Below are 19,664 nucleotides of genomic sequence, written 5' to 3' on the forward strand. Positions count from 1 at the left end.
GCAAGGACCTGAGTTCGATCCCCATACCAAAAAAAAAAAAGTTTAGATCTTTAAAAATAAAAGCTGGAGGAATGCGAACTTCCAAAAAACAAGAAACTGGCATCTTGGAGAAACAAGCTAAGAAAATAGGATTAGAGAAAACAAGTGCCATTGCAAATGTTGTGAAAATACAGACACTGGATGCCCTGAACGACACACAGGACAAGCTCAACCATAAATTTCCAGCAACAGTGCATGTGGCACATCAAAAACCCACACATGCTCTGGAGAAGGTCACTCCACTGAAAAGGATCTACATTATTAATTAGCCACGAAAATCTTAAGCCAGGACATAAAACACAGCCAACTAATCGACTGCATCAGTCATCTGGCAGCTTAGCAAAAAGGATCCAAACTTTCCAGAGCCCTAGCGTACTTGATTGGTAATTAAAACAGCTTTTGTATCTTCCCTGTTGACTTTAGATAATAAAGCACCTAAAATTGTAAATACAAAAAAAAAAAAAAAAAAGAATTCCTGTTGTCCGGGGCCAGGGATTTAGCTCACTGGCCCCAGGGCCTACCTTGCAAGCACGAGGTCCTGAGTTTGATCCCCGGTACTGGTGGGGGTGGGGGGAGAAGAATTCCTGTTGTCCTTCAGATATGCAGCACAACCTAAAACTGCTATTTGATACTTTCACACTAAAGTCCATTTTTATTATTATAAAGCCCATAAAACTGTATCTGACTATGATTTAAGCACCTAAAGTACATTCTGACCAATTTATATTTTCTGAGCTAAAATTAGGATCCTCAAAATTTGTGTGTATGTACAAACATTGCAAATTATTTCCTTAAGCTAATAAAAACTTTAAAAAATACTAACAATCCTTTACTATAAAGATTCAAAATCCAAATATGAGTGCTCTGCCTTAAGAGGAAGCAAAAACTTGGCTGCATGTAGATAAAGCAACCACTCCTTAGCGGAGCCAAGTTGTGTCCAGCTGCATCTGGTTCTTGATGCTGGTATCCATTTTTAGCACTTCTCGGATGGCCATGGTAGCGTAAGTAGAAGGAGGAAGTGAAAAATGCATTTTCAGAGCCCTGTATTTGCCTTCAGAAGCAAATACTGGTGGTGGTTTCCCTTCTAGGTTGTCCACATCAGTGTTGAAAAGTGGAATTTTAGGGTCATCATATACAACCACTTCCCAGCTGACATTCTGAGGACGAACAATGATCTTTCGGTAGGCCCCTGATAAAGAATAATCTCTAATTTTGCATCTCATATTGTCAATATCAAGGTTGTCCGTGGTCAGCATTTCTCTGTAGGCTTCACTAATCTTATGCTTTGGGTAGATCACATCAAAACCAGGCAAGGGCATCAGCACATCATGAATGGAGTAATTAGTAACATCTTCTTCCTCAATATAGGTGGCTGTGGCTCCTTTGAGAACAAGGTCCCCTAGGACAGGTTTCATCCCGTAGTCTTCTATCCCCTTGCTCACCATGTTATTCCACACGTAGCTTTGATAGCTATGGATATACATTAAGCGATTATTTCTTGGTACTATGCCAAATGCAGAGACTATATTCTTCATTCCATATTTTGAAAGTCCTTGAAGCAGCTGCTGTAGATCTATATCTTAAACAATGCATAGCTTTTTTTACAGGCTTACTTTTTTTCCTCATACATGAATATCTTGTTCATGAAGCTTGAGAGATTTTAGATTTCAACAGTCAAAGAGATTTGATTTTGCCATTTCTCATTTTTAGTTTAACAAGTACATCTCTATTCAATATCTTTAAAAGTTTCCTATTGTTATCATCATTTGAAAGCTAACCTGATTATGTAGTTTAGCTCAGTATAGTTGTAATGCTTTTTTTAATGCAGTAGTCAAATTCGGTATAATTCCATGCCCTAATTAAAAGGAGTATGTTATGAAATATAAGCTATATTATTAATATGAAATAAAGTATTTTATTACTATTTCATACATTTGAATATTCTTATAACCAACTTTTCAAAAGACTACAAAATGCTCAGACTTCTAAAATATTAGTTCATTAACATTATTGTAATTTGAAAAAATTCCAAAGCACCAAGTTGTTACCTTTCCTATGATTTATCTAAAATTAGAATATATTTTATGAAATCACAACTTTGAAATGACTTCCTTTATAAGATTTATTAAAATACTAAGAAGAATTTGACCTCCATTTTAGGAAAAATGGGGTTTAGTTACAGCTTTCATGTTATTTATTACTGAAATCTATGTTTATCCTTTAAGAATTTTGGTATATTTAGAACCATGGAAAAATCATGTATGCTGCAATTCACTATTCGTCATTCTTACATCATTCGTCAATAAAAACCTCTGGAAAGCCTTAAATTAATGTGATGTTAGCACTGATGTTATCCAGCTGTATGTGTAATAAAACAAATAGATCATATTTGAAGAGAAAATGCTAAAATAAAGTAATTTTTTTCTCTTGAGAAAACTACAAAGTAGTAATGCAGAAAAAGAAATCAGACAGTAATATTAGAAAATTATATGAGTTCATAATGTGATAAAATTACAGAAGGGCAAGTCTTCTCATCACTATTTAATACAATAAGTTTGTTCAGAAAGTTTAAGATATAGTTTCATCAAACAGTGAGCAAAGTGTTGCTATCTGCACAACAGAACATGGAGAAGGAAACACTGAAAGAGTTTATTTGCCAAATAAGTTTTGAGATGATTAAATGAGACTTTAAGTGATGAAACATTGGTGGTGAAAACGGTGGATTTCTGAGGTTGTCAAGATTAAAAGGCATAAGTCATTGGAGATATACTGTCCTATGACCTTGCATAAGAGAATTTTTCTTAATTTTGGTATTTATTGAAACTCTTTCTTAGAATATTGAATTATCAGAATTATCTACAAGAAATACTTTTTGCTCATTAATTCCTTTTTTATAGTCAAAATATTTGTAAAAATTAAAGTGTTGGGACAGACAGAATCAGTTGCTCATTATTACATTAATATCAAAAAAGTTGAATTGGATTTCTTAGACTCAGTACATTTAAAATAATTCTACTAAAGATATATAATGTAATTTATAAAAGACCTTAGTGAAACTGTCATTATGCTATGTATTGGCAACAACCCTTCTCAACTATACATTACTGTAAAAACTAATCTTGATTTATGTGTTATATACATTATATGAAGGGATTAAATGCAAATCTTACCCTTATAAGTCACAAGGGCTCCATTTTCTGCCTTGAAGAACATGGTAAGATACTAAGAAAGATATAGTTTTATTATGACCCAATGCCTCATGTGCTCATAGGTGGGGCTTTTGGAAGATGACTAGATCTAGGGTGTGTGATACTGGGATTAAGGATGTGTGGTACTAAATTAGTCCACTGATTGGAATTAGCATACTTTTGGGTGTGGCTGAATGGATTTACTGGAGACAGAAGCCCCTGGGAAGGGTGGCCCCATCCAAAACGCTTGTACCCTGGATGGGATAAAAGATGGAAGGCTTACTGATGCTGCTCATTGCTTCAAGGTCTCCTGCCTGCTTTGCCATGGACAATTCCTTCTCTGCATGCTCCTCTGTCATGCCACCCTGCCTTGGAGCCGCTGAAAATAGACTGAAACCTCTACAAACCCTCCTTTTACTGTGGGTGTCAGGCATTTTTGTCTCAGAAATGAGAAAATTACGGGCCTGGGATTCAGCTCAGTGGTGCAGCCGCCTGCCTTGCAAGCACAAGGTGCTGAGTTCAATCCCCATTACCAAAAAAGAAAGAAATGAGAAAATTAAGACAAGTATTGATGTTTTTCCTTTCAAATTAATCATCAATTGTGAGCTATTTAATATTTAAGTAAATTATATCACCAAAATATTCACATTGAACTCTTTCATCCAGCATAAAATTTATGGAAGATTTAAAAATATTTCAATTTGTTTCTTTAAATGCAATAAGATTGGGTCTCATTGATACAATTTGGTATAATACATATCCATTAATCAACTTTCTAGGTGATATATTAATATAAATATACTCATATATATGGATTATGAAATATTTTCAATTTATTTATTTTTCCAATTTTTTTTATTAGTGCATGTTTGCAGTACATTATGATTATGTTCCTCATGGGGAGTTGAGTTAAAACATACACAACACATTTTAATTCTTTTTTTATCCCTTTCCCCTGCCTTCCCTTCCTCCTCCCTCTAACTCTGCCCCTTTCCCTTTTGTGAAAGATCTCTCCATTTCCTATTATCTTTTATTTCACTCTTTATTTATATTTTGGTTTTCTCATATCAGAGAAACTATAAATATTTAAGCATGTGTGTTGGATTTATCTCACTTAATATCATGTTTTCCAGGTGCACACATTTTCTTACAAATGACTCATGTTTATCCTTCTTTATGGTAGAGTAGTACTCCATTGTTTATAAATACTATATTTTCTTTATTCATCCATCTATTGATGAACATATAGGCCTTTTCTAAGATTTAGCTATTATGAATTGTGGTGATATAAACCTGGGTATGCACAAATCACTGTAATATGATGTATTCAACTCTTTCAGGAAGATACATAAAAGGGAAATAGCTGGGTAAAATAGAACTTCTAATTTTACTATTTTGAGGAATTTCCATACTGATTTCCATAATGGTTATACTAGTTTACATTCCCAACTACAATGTAGACAGGCTTCTCTTTCCGTGCAGCCTTGCCAGCACTTGTTATTATTTGATTTCTTTATGCTTGGCATTCTTTCTGGAATAAGATAGAATCACACTGTTGTTTTAATTTGCATCTTTGTAGTGCCTAGTAATGTTGAATATTTTTTCATGTATTTATTGGCCATTTGTAATTCTTCTGAGAAACATCTTATTCATTTCTGTTGCCAAATTTTTATTGGGTCTTTTATTTTGGGGGTTCTGATTTTGTGAGGTCTTTATATATTCTAAAATATTAATCCTCTATAGCAGACAAAAACATTTTTCCATTTCTGTAAGTTGTCTCTGCATTTCACTGGTTATTTCCTTTGCTATGCAGAAGTTTTTAATTTAATAAGATCCCAATTGTTGATTCTTTGTGCTATTTCTTGTGCCACTGGAGTTTTGTTCAGAAAATCATTGCCTATAGCTATGTCTTCAAGAGTTTTACCTATTTTATTTTCTACCTGATTAAGTGTTTCTTTTTTAACTTTTAGATCTCTGATCCATTTTGATTTTAGTTGAGTACATGGTGAGAAATATGAGTCTAGCCAGTTGAAATATTTAAAATAGATTATAGCAAATCTAATAATATTACAATACGTTGTAGCAACATTTCTGCTGCATTCTTGATTTCATTCAATCCCACCAATAAACTTATGGGATAATTATTAGTATTCCTATTTACAGATGAGGAAGTTGAAGCTTAGTGAGGCTCTGTAAATTCCCCCAAACCACACAGCTAATTAGTGTCTTAGAGATTGAAGGATTTTCAAATGAACTTCTGCTCATTCTTGGACCTCTTATGTAAGAATAAAATCCTAACAATCTATTTTAACCTTTCCTTCATGATTGTCATTTATTGTTTTGCAGTAGATATACAAATATGCCAAGTATCAGAGTTCTAAATAGCCCTGTGTTCTTTGGAATTTAAGTTTCATAGGTTTCACTGGGATTCTATGTTTGGATTTTTAATATTTTTCTTAAAAAGAAATTCATGGCATCTTATTTTTCTTTCTTGATAGTTTTACAAAGCTCAGCACTTTGATCATTTTGGATAAAATTGTTTAGTGTGAACTTGTGATAGGACTTAGCATTTGAATAGAGAAATGAGTGGTATAATTGTCTGACATTAACCAAATTTTCTTGTGGATGATATTTTCTGCCCTGAACAGTTATCCCTGTATGGATATCTTTGTATATCTTGACCTTGGCACATTCGAAGTATTATACTGGACAATTCTCTATTATGTGGGGATGTCCTATACATTTTAGGGTATGCAGCATCCCTGTCCTCTACTCACTTGATGCTAGTAGCCCTTACTCTTCCCCAATCCTGACAACTTAAACTGCCTCCAGAAAGTGTTAAAATAATAAACATTCCTTCAGGGGCAAACACCTTCTGTTGAGAATCAATATTTGTGACAATTTAATCAAATGAGAGACAGAGAGAGAGAGAGAGAGAGAAAATATCTTTCAAATTAGAAAAACATTTGTTTTCTGACCAACTTAAAGATTTTAGCTTTGCTGAATGAATGAAAGGGTTCTTAATAGATGATTATACAAACAACTTACTCCAATCAAATTTTCACTAAAATTGAGAAAATTGTGTTAATGTTCATATAGATGAAAAAACCTTGAAAAGTGAGGAAATCATTACATATTTGGTGTCTTAAAATCGAAACATAACCAATACACTAAGGTGTAGTTGTACATTGCAGTGATTTCCTTCACCTTGTCTTCCTGTGGGTTAGATTTTATGCTTGGCCTAAGGAGCTATTTTCTCATTAGATTAAATATTGTGATATAAAATTCCCCAAAGCAAAAAAATAATTTTCAACACAGGTGGGTTTCATAAGGTTTAATGCCAAAGATTTAAAGCATCTTGTGCCAGGGGGTACTTTGTTTGCAACTGAAAGAAAACATTTCCTGTATTAGCTACACAGAATGATGACTTTCATTCCCAAAGTAGCTCTTTGAAGGTTCATTTAAAATACAGTGAGAAACATTAAATATCCACTTCCCTTTAGCCCCAACAGTACCATTAACTCTATTTGTCCTGCCCTCCCCAAAACTGAAAGAAGGTGTGGGACATAGGAAAATGGGGGAAATGCTTTATGGTGTATTTTTTTCCATAAAGAAATTAATCACAGAAGGATGTTAAAGTTTTTAATCAGTGACAGCTTTATATGATGTCAATGGGAGGTTAATCTAGATAAGGACAAGCTTAATTCCCATTACATATGATGATCTGGTACAAATGAAGTCTTCCATATCTAACCAAGAAAACCTTCTGATTATCATCCAATGATACACTTTCTCACAGCCTTCTTTTGTCAATAAGTGAGCACTGTAGTTTATAGAGGGTTCAGGTTACCTATGAAATAGTGGATGCAGTCCCATTGCCTTACAAGAGCCAAAAGATTATAACACCTAAATAGGGAGAAAATGCAAAGAACTGCTAGAAATGTATAATTATAATTCCCCTCTAAACATAAAATATACACTCAATCAATGTTTAACTAAACTGAGAGAAGTTACATGATTTAGAAAACAGATTATATTTTTAAAGGAAGACTTGCATCCATATAAAAGAAAGTTGTAAATAACCTCAAATTCTTAAATGCCTTTGAGGGAATGTATTAGAAAGTCTGGCAAATTTTCATTTGATTATTTAATATCTATAACTTTGACTGAAAGTTAAAAAGAAAAAGTGGTGAGCTGAGAAATATCATATTTAGAACTTCCATAAAGCCTAGAATTTCTGCAATAGTTTACTATCCTCGTAAGTTCATTTAGATTTTCTAAGTTTTGGTAAATGTGCTCAAAATAAGGATATTATTCTTGAATGATATTATGGTTTAGATATAATACATTGCCCAAAAGTCTCATATGTTTGGAAGATGATTGGCTCTTGGGGGCACTGCGCTCATCAGTGGATTTATCCACTGAAGAGTTTAAGTAGTTCATCCGCTGTGAGTAGGTACAGTCTGATTGGAGGGGTAGGTCACTGGGATCATAATCTGGAAAAAGATATCCTTGCCCCTGATCTTCTCTTCCTCCTTGCTCTCTGCTTCCTAGTTGCTATGGGTTGAGAAGCTTTCCTCTACATGCTCTTCCATCAGACTGTTGCTGCCACAGAGTCAGCTAACCATGGACTAAACCCACTAAATGAACTTATTCCCCTTTAAATTGTAGGTACTGGGTATTTTGTCACAGTGATGGAACAGTGACAAAAATGTGGTACCTGAGAAGTGGGATCATTGTTGTGACTGTACCTGACCATGTGTTTTAAAAGCAGCTGGAACTGGTTTAGAACTGGGAAGATTTGGATATGTGAGCTAGAGAAGGCCCAGAATGCTTTAAGCAGAATGTAATGGACAATTCTGATCAGAGCTCAGAAAAACAGAATGGTGTCAGGAATGCAGACAGTAAAGGCCAGACTAGTGAAGATTTAGATGATAATGAGCCCTTTTTTGGAAACTGGATGAGAGGCCATGCATATTTCAATCTAGCAAGAATTTTTCTACATGTTATCTATGTTCAAAGACTTTATGTGAGGCAGAATTTAAAGGTGGTGGATTAACTGATTTGGTGTAGGAAATTTTAGGCAGCCCAATGTTCAGGATGAAGCATAAGTACTGCTGACTTATTAACAGAGCTGAGCTGAATGATTTGAAAAATGCAGCTAGGCAGCAAAGAGGCACCTACAGGTGTTGGGTTCCAGGAGGGTACAGCTGTTAAAATATTAACATTAAAAAGTAGGCAATACTTTGCAACAGTGCAATAGGAAACATACCATGAGGGCCTCTCAGGAAATGGCCAGAAAGACCTTCACCTATCTCAGGCTCAGGGTGTAAATGGTAAACTACTTCAAAAGTCTGCTTTGAGAAGACAGCCCCAGGGTACTCCACTCATTTGGGATACCCTAGAGAAATGTTTAGTTCAGCCATCCAGGCACTCAGAAGCCACTTCAGCCATGGTCCAAAGTGGCCCAGCTACTGCTTGACTTGGTGGCAGACCTTGGCATCATCCACCTGGTGCTGGATTTTCAGGAATGCGTTATATAAGAGTTTATGGGGTCATGAAGATTTACACCCAGCTTTCAGAAAGAAGGCCTGAGAGGCCAAGAAAAATGTGTGAAATGATCACCATCCCTGCCAGCAGTCCTCAAGAGGGTGATGCAGGAAGTTATGAGAGTGAAGCTGAAGGTGTGGTGAAGATCCCAGAAAGTTGGAGATGCCAGGGATGTGAAATGTCTGGCAAGGAAAGCCTCAGCAGTGAGTACAGCCAATGGAAATAAGAGGTCCTGTAGGCTGCAACTGAAAAGACCATAGAGGCAGGGCTGCCCAAGACCTTTAGTCTTGCATCTCACAACAACCTGCCCTGAGTGCTGGAGTGGGAGCTATAGGTTTTAATATTTTCCATGCTTTTATTCAGTCTTTCTTCAGTTCATTTCATCTGAATTATGTTATTACTTCCTTTTAGAATGTAAATATTTACCCTGTGCCATTGTATGTTGGAAGGATTGAACTTTCTTTATTTTTTATTTTTATAGAGCTTGGCAGCTAAAAGATTATCTTCAGTCTCAGAAGACACTTTAAATTTGGATGTTTCAGTAATACTGGAACTGTTCAAGACTTTGGCAATTCTTAGGGATGGGCTAAATGGATTTTCCAAAATCAGATGAACATGAGCCTTTTGGAGGCTGGGGACAGAATACTTTGGTTTAGATCTAAAAAATCTTATCTACTTGAAAGGTGATTGAATCATGGAGCATATATTCCTCAGTGGATTCATCTATTGATGAGTTCAGGAGGTCATGTACTGTGAAGTGGTGTGGCTTGGTTGGAGGAGTGGGTCACTGGGGACATGACCTGAAAGGGTGTATTCTTGTTCCCAGCTTCTCCCATCCTGCTTCTCTCTGCTTTCTGGCTCCCATGGGTTGAGCAGATGTCCTCCACCATGCCTTCTACCATGTCATTTCTCCCTTGAAGCCTGCCAACCACTGAATAAACACAATTGGAAAATGTAAACCAAACAAATCTCTCCTTTAAGGTGAGTTTTTAGGGTCTCTCATCCCAGAAAGTGAATAATACAAATGAAAATCCCAAGGTAAATCCCTATATAAATGTTCTGTAACCTAGTTTGAAGTTGAAGTTATACAGAATAGTTTTGGGGAAGTTATTTATTTATAAATGTTGAACTACCCCACTGTAGCAATGTGACTAGTCTGGGACACTAAATCCAAAAAGTAATATATATAGAAGGAAAGAGTTTATGGCTATATCATAAGCCCAAAATATACATTATAAAAAGTTATGCTGATGACTGTGATTTCTTGTGCTTACTGAAGAAAAAATAGCCTCTGTAGTATGAACAATACCCACACTCTTAAACCACTTATACTATGTCCAGAGAGCAAAGTCATGGAAGTTTACATTTAAAGTGACCTAAGAAAGAGGTTGAATGCACTCTACTTATATTAATCAGTCTACTTTGACTCTATGAATTATTATGATTTAAACTGAATATATGTTTAAAATATATATAGTAAAACCTATGCTGCTTACTACGGTAGCCACAAGTCACATGTGGCTACTTATATTTACATTTGAACAAAAATGAATAAAATTTTAAATTTAGTTTATCATATTAGTTACATTGCAAATGTTCAACAGCCAGAAATTCATCATCATAAACAGTTCTATTCTACAGTGTTGCTGTGTATAGCATAGATGGTGACATAAGAAACAGGCATTCTGTGAGAAGCTTTAAGTACTTTAAGAGAATTTACATTTTTTCCCACATGTACAGTGTTTGACTTTCAGTGAAAAGGTGCTTCTGAACTCTGACCAGTCCTATCTGAATATGAACTGCTTCTATGTATCATTCTAATTAGGACTGGGAAATGTTAAATTAAGACTTTTCTACTTCATGCACTTTAAAAAATAACATTCATAATTCCATTGATCTGTTGTCCGCTAAAATGATGACAAGACTGTAGATTACAAAGAAAAAATTATTATATATAATTTTCTGATTAAATGAGCATTACTGTTATTATTTACTTGTTCTAACTTTTTATTTGAAAACTTAGAAGTGATGGATATAGCAGTCAGGATTCTCCAGAGAAACTGAGGCAAAAGGAGACAGACCCTACCTATAAATAGATATTTGAAGATATCTACAAATATATTAATATAGACATATGGACATCCACTTATCTACAGACATACAGATATATGGATGTTCATAGACATACAGAAATGGATATTCATATGTTCATAAGTATTGATGCATGTGCATATATCTACAGTCTATGTCTCTCTCTCTATATATATCTAATCTCCAATTCTTCCGTCATGAAGCAAAATTTCTTCCTCTCTGAGAAATCTCACTTTTTGTTCTTAAGGCCTTTGCAACTGACTAGATGAGGTCTACCCACATTATCAAGGTTAATGTACATTTTATGTATATATGTATAAATAATATATATGTTAACCACATCAAAAAATACCTTCTAAGTAATGTCTAAATTGATTAGTTTTTGATTAATAAATGGGTCATTTTAAGGAGATACATAGAAGTAGCCATCACATATGTCAATGAGGTAATATGAATTCTCAGAATTTGGACTTAAGTGGGAGGGAGGAATCTTACCAAGAAGAAATACATCCGGGTCCCTGTAGGTTTTCTGTCCATGCCTTGAAAAATAGGTGAAAGATAAAACAACCTCTACTACAATTTTGAAGTAGGCAAGAGATTTTTCATGAATGTGATTGAATGATTAAATTGTAAGGACTTCAATGCATTAAGGAATCATCTGCAGTTTTCTGCCTTTAACATAGGACAACTTTCAGAACAGCGGTGAGTTTTGATTTATTATTCTTTGTCAGAACTCGGTGAAAATAACATTTTCACACTGTGTTTTGGACTGTCTGCTCCAAACTTGATACATTATTCCATTGACTTTATTGTACTGTTCATTTTTCTTCTGTGTTCTAACATCAGTTTAAGAGTTTAACTATAGATAAAGTCAGTGAGTAAAAATTTCAATATTTTGTTCAAAATAAATAGATTAAAGGTTGTCATTTTACACATTATACTCTAAGATAAAATCTTTGGGATACATTATTATGGCAGTTAATACTGTATATGTGCTTTACTCAGAGGTTAAGAATATACATCTGCCTTACTTATGGACATTTATTTAACATTTATTTCTGGTTTTGAAATAGAACAAGAGAGAAACTAAACATTCTTGCATATTTTAATCTCAAATCAAAAGTGCATACCCCTTCCTCCAGAAAGCTCCCTGTGTGTGTGCGCCTCTGAACTCAAATGTTAGAACTGAACTTTGTGTTAAGATCCTATAGTAGAGAATAATACACTGACAGGATCTAGGTTACAGGTTTTGAAAATTTCAAACAGGAATGTTCAAATTTAAAAGTTGGCACAGCAATTGCATTATAAGATTAAAAGATAGATGATGAATAAACACAAGATTGTTATCACTCACTGAGGAGGACCTTGTTGAATCATAAAACATGGAAGCAGAGTTTTAACAACTTCTGTATGTTGGGAAGACTTCCAGGTATGATTTGCAGCCACTTGATTTATCCATATTGTAATGCTTAATATATAAAGGATATGGCTTTTAGTCTTTCCAGTAGCCTTCCCTGAAATGTGTATGTTTTACATGTGAGGAAGTACAGTTTCCAGAAAAATTCAGTTTAGAACTTTTTATCACGAGATAATGTTGTTTGCTTATTTAACAAATATTTATTTTTGTCCAAGGCTGTACTACGTGCTAGAGATATAGAGATGAATGCCATGGAATCCTGCTTTTAAGAAGCGTATAGTGATTCCAGTGCAGTTCTGATTGATTTGTATCAAAGTTCAACATAGAAAAAATTTATAGCAATCATTCAATCCGATCCTGGCATAACAATACTTAAAAAATCCTGGGTAAATTTTATATGAACTTTTCATTTAAAATAATTTCACATTTATAGAAAAATGTAAAGGTTACTATAGAGACATGATAGCTAAATTCCTATGTCAACTTGATTGAACTATATATTGTCCAGATATTTTGTCAAACTTTATTTTGGATGTGTCTGTGAGGTCATTTTTGGATGAGATAAATATTTAAATTAATGTTCTTTATATGTAAATTACCTCTCTCATGTTGGGAGGACCCATGCAATCAATTGAAGGCTTGACTAGAAAAGAAAGACTGACCTCATAAGAAACAGGGAATTTTCTTCCTGCCTGACCTACCCTGAGGAGTTTTTTCCTGCTTTTGGAACTACTCCATTGGTTTTTCTGGGTATCCAGCTCACCAACTGCAGATCTTGGAACTTCTCATTCTCCAGATTTGCATTCTATTTCTTTGAAGAAATATTGATTCTATTTTTCTGAAGAACTCTAATACATGAATTTCACAGTTTTCAGTGCCCTCCTGCCTTTCTGCCTTGTGAGGACACACATCCCTACCCTCCAGAAAATGCAACAATAAGACACCATATTCGAAGCAGAGAGCAGCCCTCACAAGTCACTGTCATTGCTGTGGCCATTATCTCAGTCTTCCCATCCTCTGGAACTATGAGAAATAAATCTCTGTTGTTTATAAGTGACCATTTTAGCAGCATAAGCAGACTAGGATAATTGCCATCTCTCCTTAATATCCTCTGGTCTGTGATACATTTTTAGAATCTTCTCTTATTATGATATTGACTGTTGTGAGAAGTGATTATGCATTTTTAAGAATGTGTCTTAATTGAGTTTTCTGTTTTCTTCATAATTAGATTATGATTGTGAATTTAGGGGAAGAATATTATAGATGGGAACTGCTTCACACATGACATCATACGAAAATGTATGTAATAACCACATTATACCACTGGTGATATTAATTTTAATGACTATATAAGGTGACATTTTCCATGTGTCTCTACTGTGAAGTTAGTGGCTTTCACTTTTCATATCCATTTCTGTGAAAGAATTCACTGCATCCAGTTCACATCAAGAGGATGAGGAGAATAAGCTCCACAACCTGAAGGAGGATGGATTATTTAGGATTTTGCAAATGACATGGTGATAGTAGGCCTTTCTCTTAGGAGAATAGACTCCATAAATTGACTAAATACATAATGCTAAGATGTAGTGATTCAAAGTATAGAACTGGTTGTTCATCTTTGATTATGTATCAGATCATGTCCATGGCAACACTTCTGGAGTTTTGGGGGTGGTAAATCATTAAAGGTTATTTTGTCTTCAGTAGGCACTGCTTAATGTTTCTCAGGCTAATGGAAAGTAAGGCTGAAAAACATGCACTAAATTTTAACTTCTGTCTGTCGCTACTTCATTTTAAGGGCAATATCGGTCCCTTGGTCTCAATATTTATTTAAAGTATGGATTTCACACCTCAGCAATGGGGAATTGTAAGAAATCTCATAAATATTGAACATGCTGTGAAGGTTAACGTAAGTGTTAGGTCTTAAAAATATTTCAAAATATTACATTGTTTTTGGAACAAGTACAATATTTCTCCTTGTGGTCATCCTTGAGTTTTTTATTAGATTCCATTATAACTCCTTGTTCAATTATAGGTTAGCCTATTTTATTTTACCTTATGTTATATAAAGTGACTATTTTCTTTTTAAATGAATATATATATATATATATATATATATATATATATATATTTGAACTCTGTTATTGTATCACCAGTTCAAAACAAGCATTTCTTCTGCTAATCTTACATTTTGGAAAGTCAGTCACATCACTGAACATTGTTCCCTAAATATTTAAAGTGAAGAACAATCTATGCATTCCACATTAATGAAAACAAAAGTATATTTCTTTGCAGTTTATAGGGAGCTTTCATATATATTCTTTCATGTGATCATGTGGTCTATCCAAAAAAAAACTCAGGAGAAATTCAGACTAGAAATAATAACTTGAAAATGAAAAAATCTAGGTCTAATGGAAATTAAATGTCTTGCCTTTATTGATCCTGAACATTAAATTCAAATGTAGAGCCCAAGTGATCTGTGTGTCAAACAGATTAGGAGAGTTTGGGCTATGTACCAGCATCCAGAAACTTAACACATAAAAAGTTTATTTCTAATTCACATGAAGTCCACTTGGGACCAGTCTTCCAGGACTTGATCCGCTGGAGACAAATCACATCCCAAAAATACCACACTTAAAAATACTTGTGTCTGGATATTAATATAATAAGCCAATGGTTTAGGAACAGTAATAGAATATAATATCTGCTTAACTTCCCTTCCATTTAATGTCATTTCTTAGTTAAAATACAAAGTATGATATTACAACATGAATAATTCTTCATAATTTCATGTTATCTACTTTATTACTCTGAGTTCTGATAGATCTATGCCAATTGACTAATGATTAGAACCATAACTGGGAAGAAACATTTTACACGTGAGGAAGCGAACTAAAACATCAGACTCTTTTATGACATAGTAAAGTATATGGCATTACGGAAGGCACAGAAATTTGTTTTTATCACCATATATACTAGCATAACAGCCACAATGTCTTTAGTATTAACTTGGAAGTGCTTGATGCTATGTACACTCTTAATAATTTCAATATACTTGCAAACACAGTCTTTTCCTCAGTATGAGTAAAACCCAATAAAAGTAGACACTTAATATTTTTATTAACATAAATGACACCGTGAGTTAACAACACTTCCAGATAAGAAAACAATTTAGATAAACTTCTAATAAATATCAGGCTCATCTAAATGTTGATCAGAAGGGAAGTATTTCTGAAATTTTGAAATTTAGCCATCCATAACATTAACGATTTTGTTTCTGTACCTGTGTAAAGCATGAATTTGTTTAAAATTACATGCAAATAGTCTGCTAGCTTCCTTTGTATAAATTAACAAAAATATACAAATAAAGTGAACTATTGACCTAAAGTGACGCCATAAAATAATGACCTTCATCTCAACCTTATGCTTATTTACAATCACTTTCTGAAATCATATTCTTCATGCAATGAAATATAATCTTGTTAAATAATATTCTCACATCACTGTCTTTTTGAAATACAATGGTGTGTTTGTCATGGATTTCATTGATTAAAATTTGACCTATTTTCCTTCTTTTCAAAATGCAGGTGAAATTTTGACATCTGATTAAAAGTAATTACAAATGACAACCTTTGTCCTTTATTTTAGAAAACTCCTAGAGCTATTTTAAAACCCAGGTTTTTAAGAGGCACCCATATATGTACCTTTTCTGAGAAATAAATTTCCCAGATTGCCTCAGTTAAGTCAGGTTTCCCTGCTAATTTATCCCACTTGAATTTGACACTCCTACATGAGGGACATAACAATCAACAAAACTGCATAAGTAACAGGAGGATGCATCTCATCAACAAAGTATACACCATATATTTTGAACCTTTCCACTTTTTCAAGGCCAATATTAAAATGTTTTCACATAATATACCTTTACTTAAAAACCTAGTTTGCATATTAGAAAACCAAGATTTCTTTTAATTATTCCAGAAAATTCAGGAGAGGAATAAAAATAATAACATGGAATGTATAGCCAGTATCTTACAGGAGCATTGTTTTTCAGAATGTATATTGGTGAATCAGTGAATGGAAAGATAATAGGTGGATGCATGGGTGGATAGTGAGTGGATGGATGAATTGACTATTCAAATAGCCATGAAATAAAATGACTTCAGGTCAACATTTGAAATAGGTCACACTTTATGAGATCAAACTTGCTTTGCTCCAAGAAAAAATCCTTTTGGATTCTATTAAATGGCCTTTAAAATGTGAACTTGACATTATTATAAAATCATTAGATACATTTAAAGAAATAATACATATCATAGAGTTTTGTATTGTAACCACCGCATCGTCAGTCTGTTTGTAACTTGTCAGCCTTCTCGCCAGACAGTGAGCTAAGCTTTTTGCAACTGAAACCTTTTAAATTTAGATGTTATTTAATATTCCAATAGTGTTTCATAGCTTTCAACATGTAGCTTCGCACTTATTTTGTTAAATTTGTTCCTATGTACTTATTCTGTTTCATTAGTACACATTTGCAGTGCATAATGTTTACATTACTTGTGTGGAGTTGGTACATGGACATAACACGTTCCCTTTCCCTCCCTTCCATCCTTCCTCCCTCCATCTCTTGATCCCTTTCCCATCTGAGAAAGATCTACCTCTCTATTTCCCATTATCTATATTTTATTTTGTTTTCTATTTATATTTTGAGTTTTTCATATAAGAGAAACCAGGTGGTATTTAAGGTTGTGTGTCTGATTTATTTCCCTTAACACTATAGTCTCAAGGTGCATCCATTTTCCTACAAGTGATTCAAGTTTACCCTTCTTTATGGCAGAGTTGTACTCCATTTTGTGTAAGTACCACCTATTCTTTATCCATTATCTGTTAATGAACATATAGGCTGCTTCGAAAATTTAGCTATTACAAATTATGCATGTATCACTGTGATATGATGTTTTTAACTCTTTCAGGAAGATACTCAGAAGGGGCAAAAGTGGGTCAATGAAATGTCTAGGTATAGTGTTTTGAGGAATCTCCATACTGATATCCAAAGTGGTTGTACTAGTTTACATTTTTACCAAAAATAAGGACTGAAAGCTTTTAAAATAGGTTTAAAAACCTGTGATAAGATTAGAATATATTAATAGAGAAGAGAGATCAAGATTCTTTATTTTATATTCATAAGTTAAAAATTGAGTAGTGGCAGTTTCAAGACACTTCACTTACTCATGACAGTTTTTTGCAGAGTGGAGACAAGTTTTCTTAAAGACTTTCAAAACAATTTAAGGTTTATTTATATCTTAAGACCTCTTGTACTAAAACTTCTTTATAGAACTACAGACTGAGCTGTTTGTTTTGGAAGTATTTCATTTTTAACACAAACAATAGTAAATGTCCTGCAATAAACAGATACAAATAGTGCTTTATTGCCTAACAATATTTGCTATCAATTTCAAATAATATTTGTGAAATTTTTTAAATCACAGCACTGTACCATGCATTATAAGTTTAAAACCAACTCTTCTAAGTATCTATAATTGGTATAATTTATGTAGAAAGAGAAAGCAGTCATATGTTGTATAGATTAAAACCACTTAAAACATGTTATAAATACGTGCAACTTTAAATATATAGAAGGAATAAAATGTAGAGTATACTGTAGTGAACGAGGGATTTAAATGGTGTCTCAGAATGTATCGCCTAAGTTAGTGGTTATCGAACAGGGGTGATTTTGCCTGGAGATATTTTCATTGTCACAATTGGGGGTACACTGCTAGTAGTGGTGGGCAAAAGCTATGAACATTGCTAAATATTCTATAATGCATAGGTTTGTTCCCCACAACAAAGAACTATCTAGCCAAAAATGTCAGTAGGAGTGCGGTTGAGAAACTTCCAGCTAAATTCTGGTAAGACAAATACATGGAGTTCTACTTTCATTGTCTTCCTACGGTATTGGATTACTGAATTTACATCAAAGCAATTAATATTGAAGTGCACAGATTACTCTAAAAAGTATGCACTTTAAGCCTGGTTTCCTATTGAAGTGTAATGACACTTGACCCTTATGCATCAAAATGACTTTAGTGGTAGCCATGAACAATTTCCTATGGATATTTTAACTTTTCAAGTAAGAGAAGAAGTGAATCAGTAAAGAGCTAATAATAGCTACTATAACTTGCCATATTTTCCTGGTATTTTTTATTAGTACCTGTTTGTAAAATGTGCTATGTTCATTTACTGATTCCCCTTCCTGTCTGAGAAATATCTGTCTACCTACTTTCTATTATTTGTCTTTTCTTATCTATATTTGTGTTTCTCATATAAAAGAAATTGTACAATATTTAAACTTGTATGTCAGATTTTTTTTCACTTAAACTTAGGGTCTCAAGGTGCACCTAATTTCCTAAAATGACTCAAATTTATCTTTCTTTATGGCAGAGTAGTATTCCATAGTGTGTAAATACATATTCTTTATCAGTCCATCTGTTGATGGACATATAGGCTGCTTCCAAGATTTAGCTATCATGAATTGGGGTGCTATAAATGTGGGTATGAATATATCACTGTATTATGATGTCTTCAACTCTTTCAGGAAGGTACCTAGAAAGGGAATAGCTTGGTCAAATGGAATTAGTAGTTTTAGATTCTTGAGACTCTCCATTCTGATTTCCATAGTGGTTGTACCAATTTACATTCACAGCAACAGTGTAGAAAGGTGCCATTTTCCCCACAGTCTCACCAGCATTTGGTATTGGTTGATTTCTTGATGGAAGCCATTCTTTGTGCTGTTCTTTGTTGGGTAGGATGGAATCTATGTTTTTTAAGTTTGCATTTTTCTAATGGCCAGCAATTTTGATCATTTTTTATATATTTATTGGCCATTTGTACTTTTGTGAAGTGTCTATTCATTTCACTTGCCCTTTTTTTTTTTTTTTTTTTTTTTGGTACCAGGGATCGAACTCAGGACCCTGTGCTTGCAAGGCAGGTGATGGAACCACTGAGCTAAATCCCTGCCCCTAACTTGCCCATTTTTTGATTAGCTCTTTTATCTTAGGTGGTCTAATTTGGGGGATTATTTATATAGTCTAGATATTAGTCCTCTCTCTGAGGAATTGCTGGCAAAAATTTTTCCCATTCTATAGTTTGAAGGTAAAAAATAAAACTAACCATGGTCACCACGAGACATGTAAACAGCAGTGATCATTTTGATTTCAAATGCCCTTTGCTGAAATAGTTTTACCTCTCAGAAAGAACCAACTACTAAAATGAGGCATTAGCTATTTCCTTATTTTATTCAGAGATTTTTTAAATCATAAAGTGACAAGCGGCAACATTAAGAAAATTTTGAAAATTGGAGTCATTAACATTTTTTTAAATTCATG

General features: G+C 33.9%; 1 protein-coding gene across 1 annotated transcript; it reads right to left on the reverse strand.

Moving 5' to 3' along the window:
• Window positions 1-925: 925 nt before the first annotated feature.
• Window positions 926-1,486, reverse strand: LOC101722118 (pseudouridylate synthase 7 homolog). Its single transcript, XM_004875457.2, has one exon. The coding sequence runs from the start codon at window positions 1,482-1,484 to the stop codon at window positions 957-959; it is 528 nt and encodes a 175-aa protein (XP_004875514.2). The 5' UTR covers window positions 1,485-1,486; the 3' UTR covers window positions 926-956.
• Between the last annotated feature and the right edge of the window lie 18,178 nt (window positions 1,487-19,664).

This window comes from Heterocephalus glaber, unplaced genomic scaffold, assembly GCF_053883595.1.
Source record: "Heterocephalus glaber isolate CG9 unplaced genomic scaffold, H.glaber_assembly_v1.0 deba00001220, whole genome shotgun sequence".
Lineage (NCBI taxonomy): Eukaryota > Metazoa > Chordata > Mammalia > Rodentia > Bathyergidae > Heterocephalus > Heterocephalus glaber.

Coding starts and splice junctions, on each gene's coding strand:
- LOC101722118 (XM_004875457.2), bottom strand. CDS start 1,484: ATGGTGAGCAAGGGGATAGAAGACTACGGGATGAAACCTGTCCTAGGG.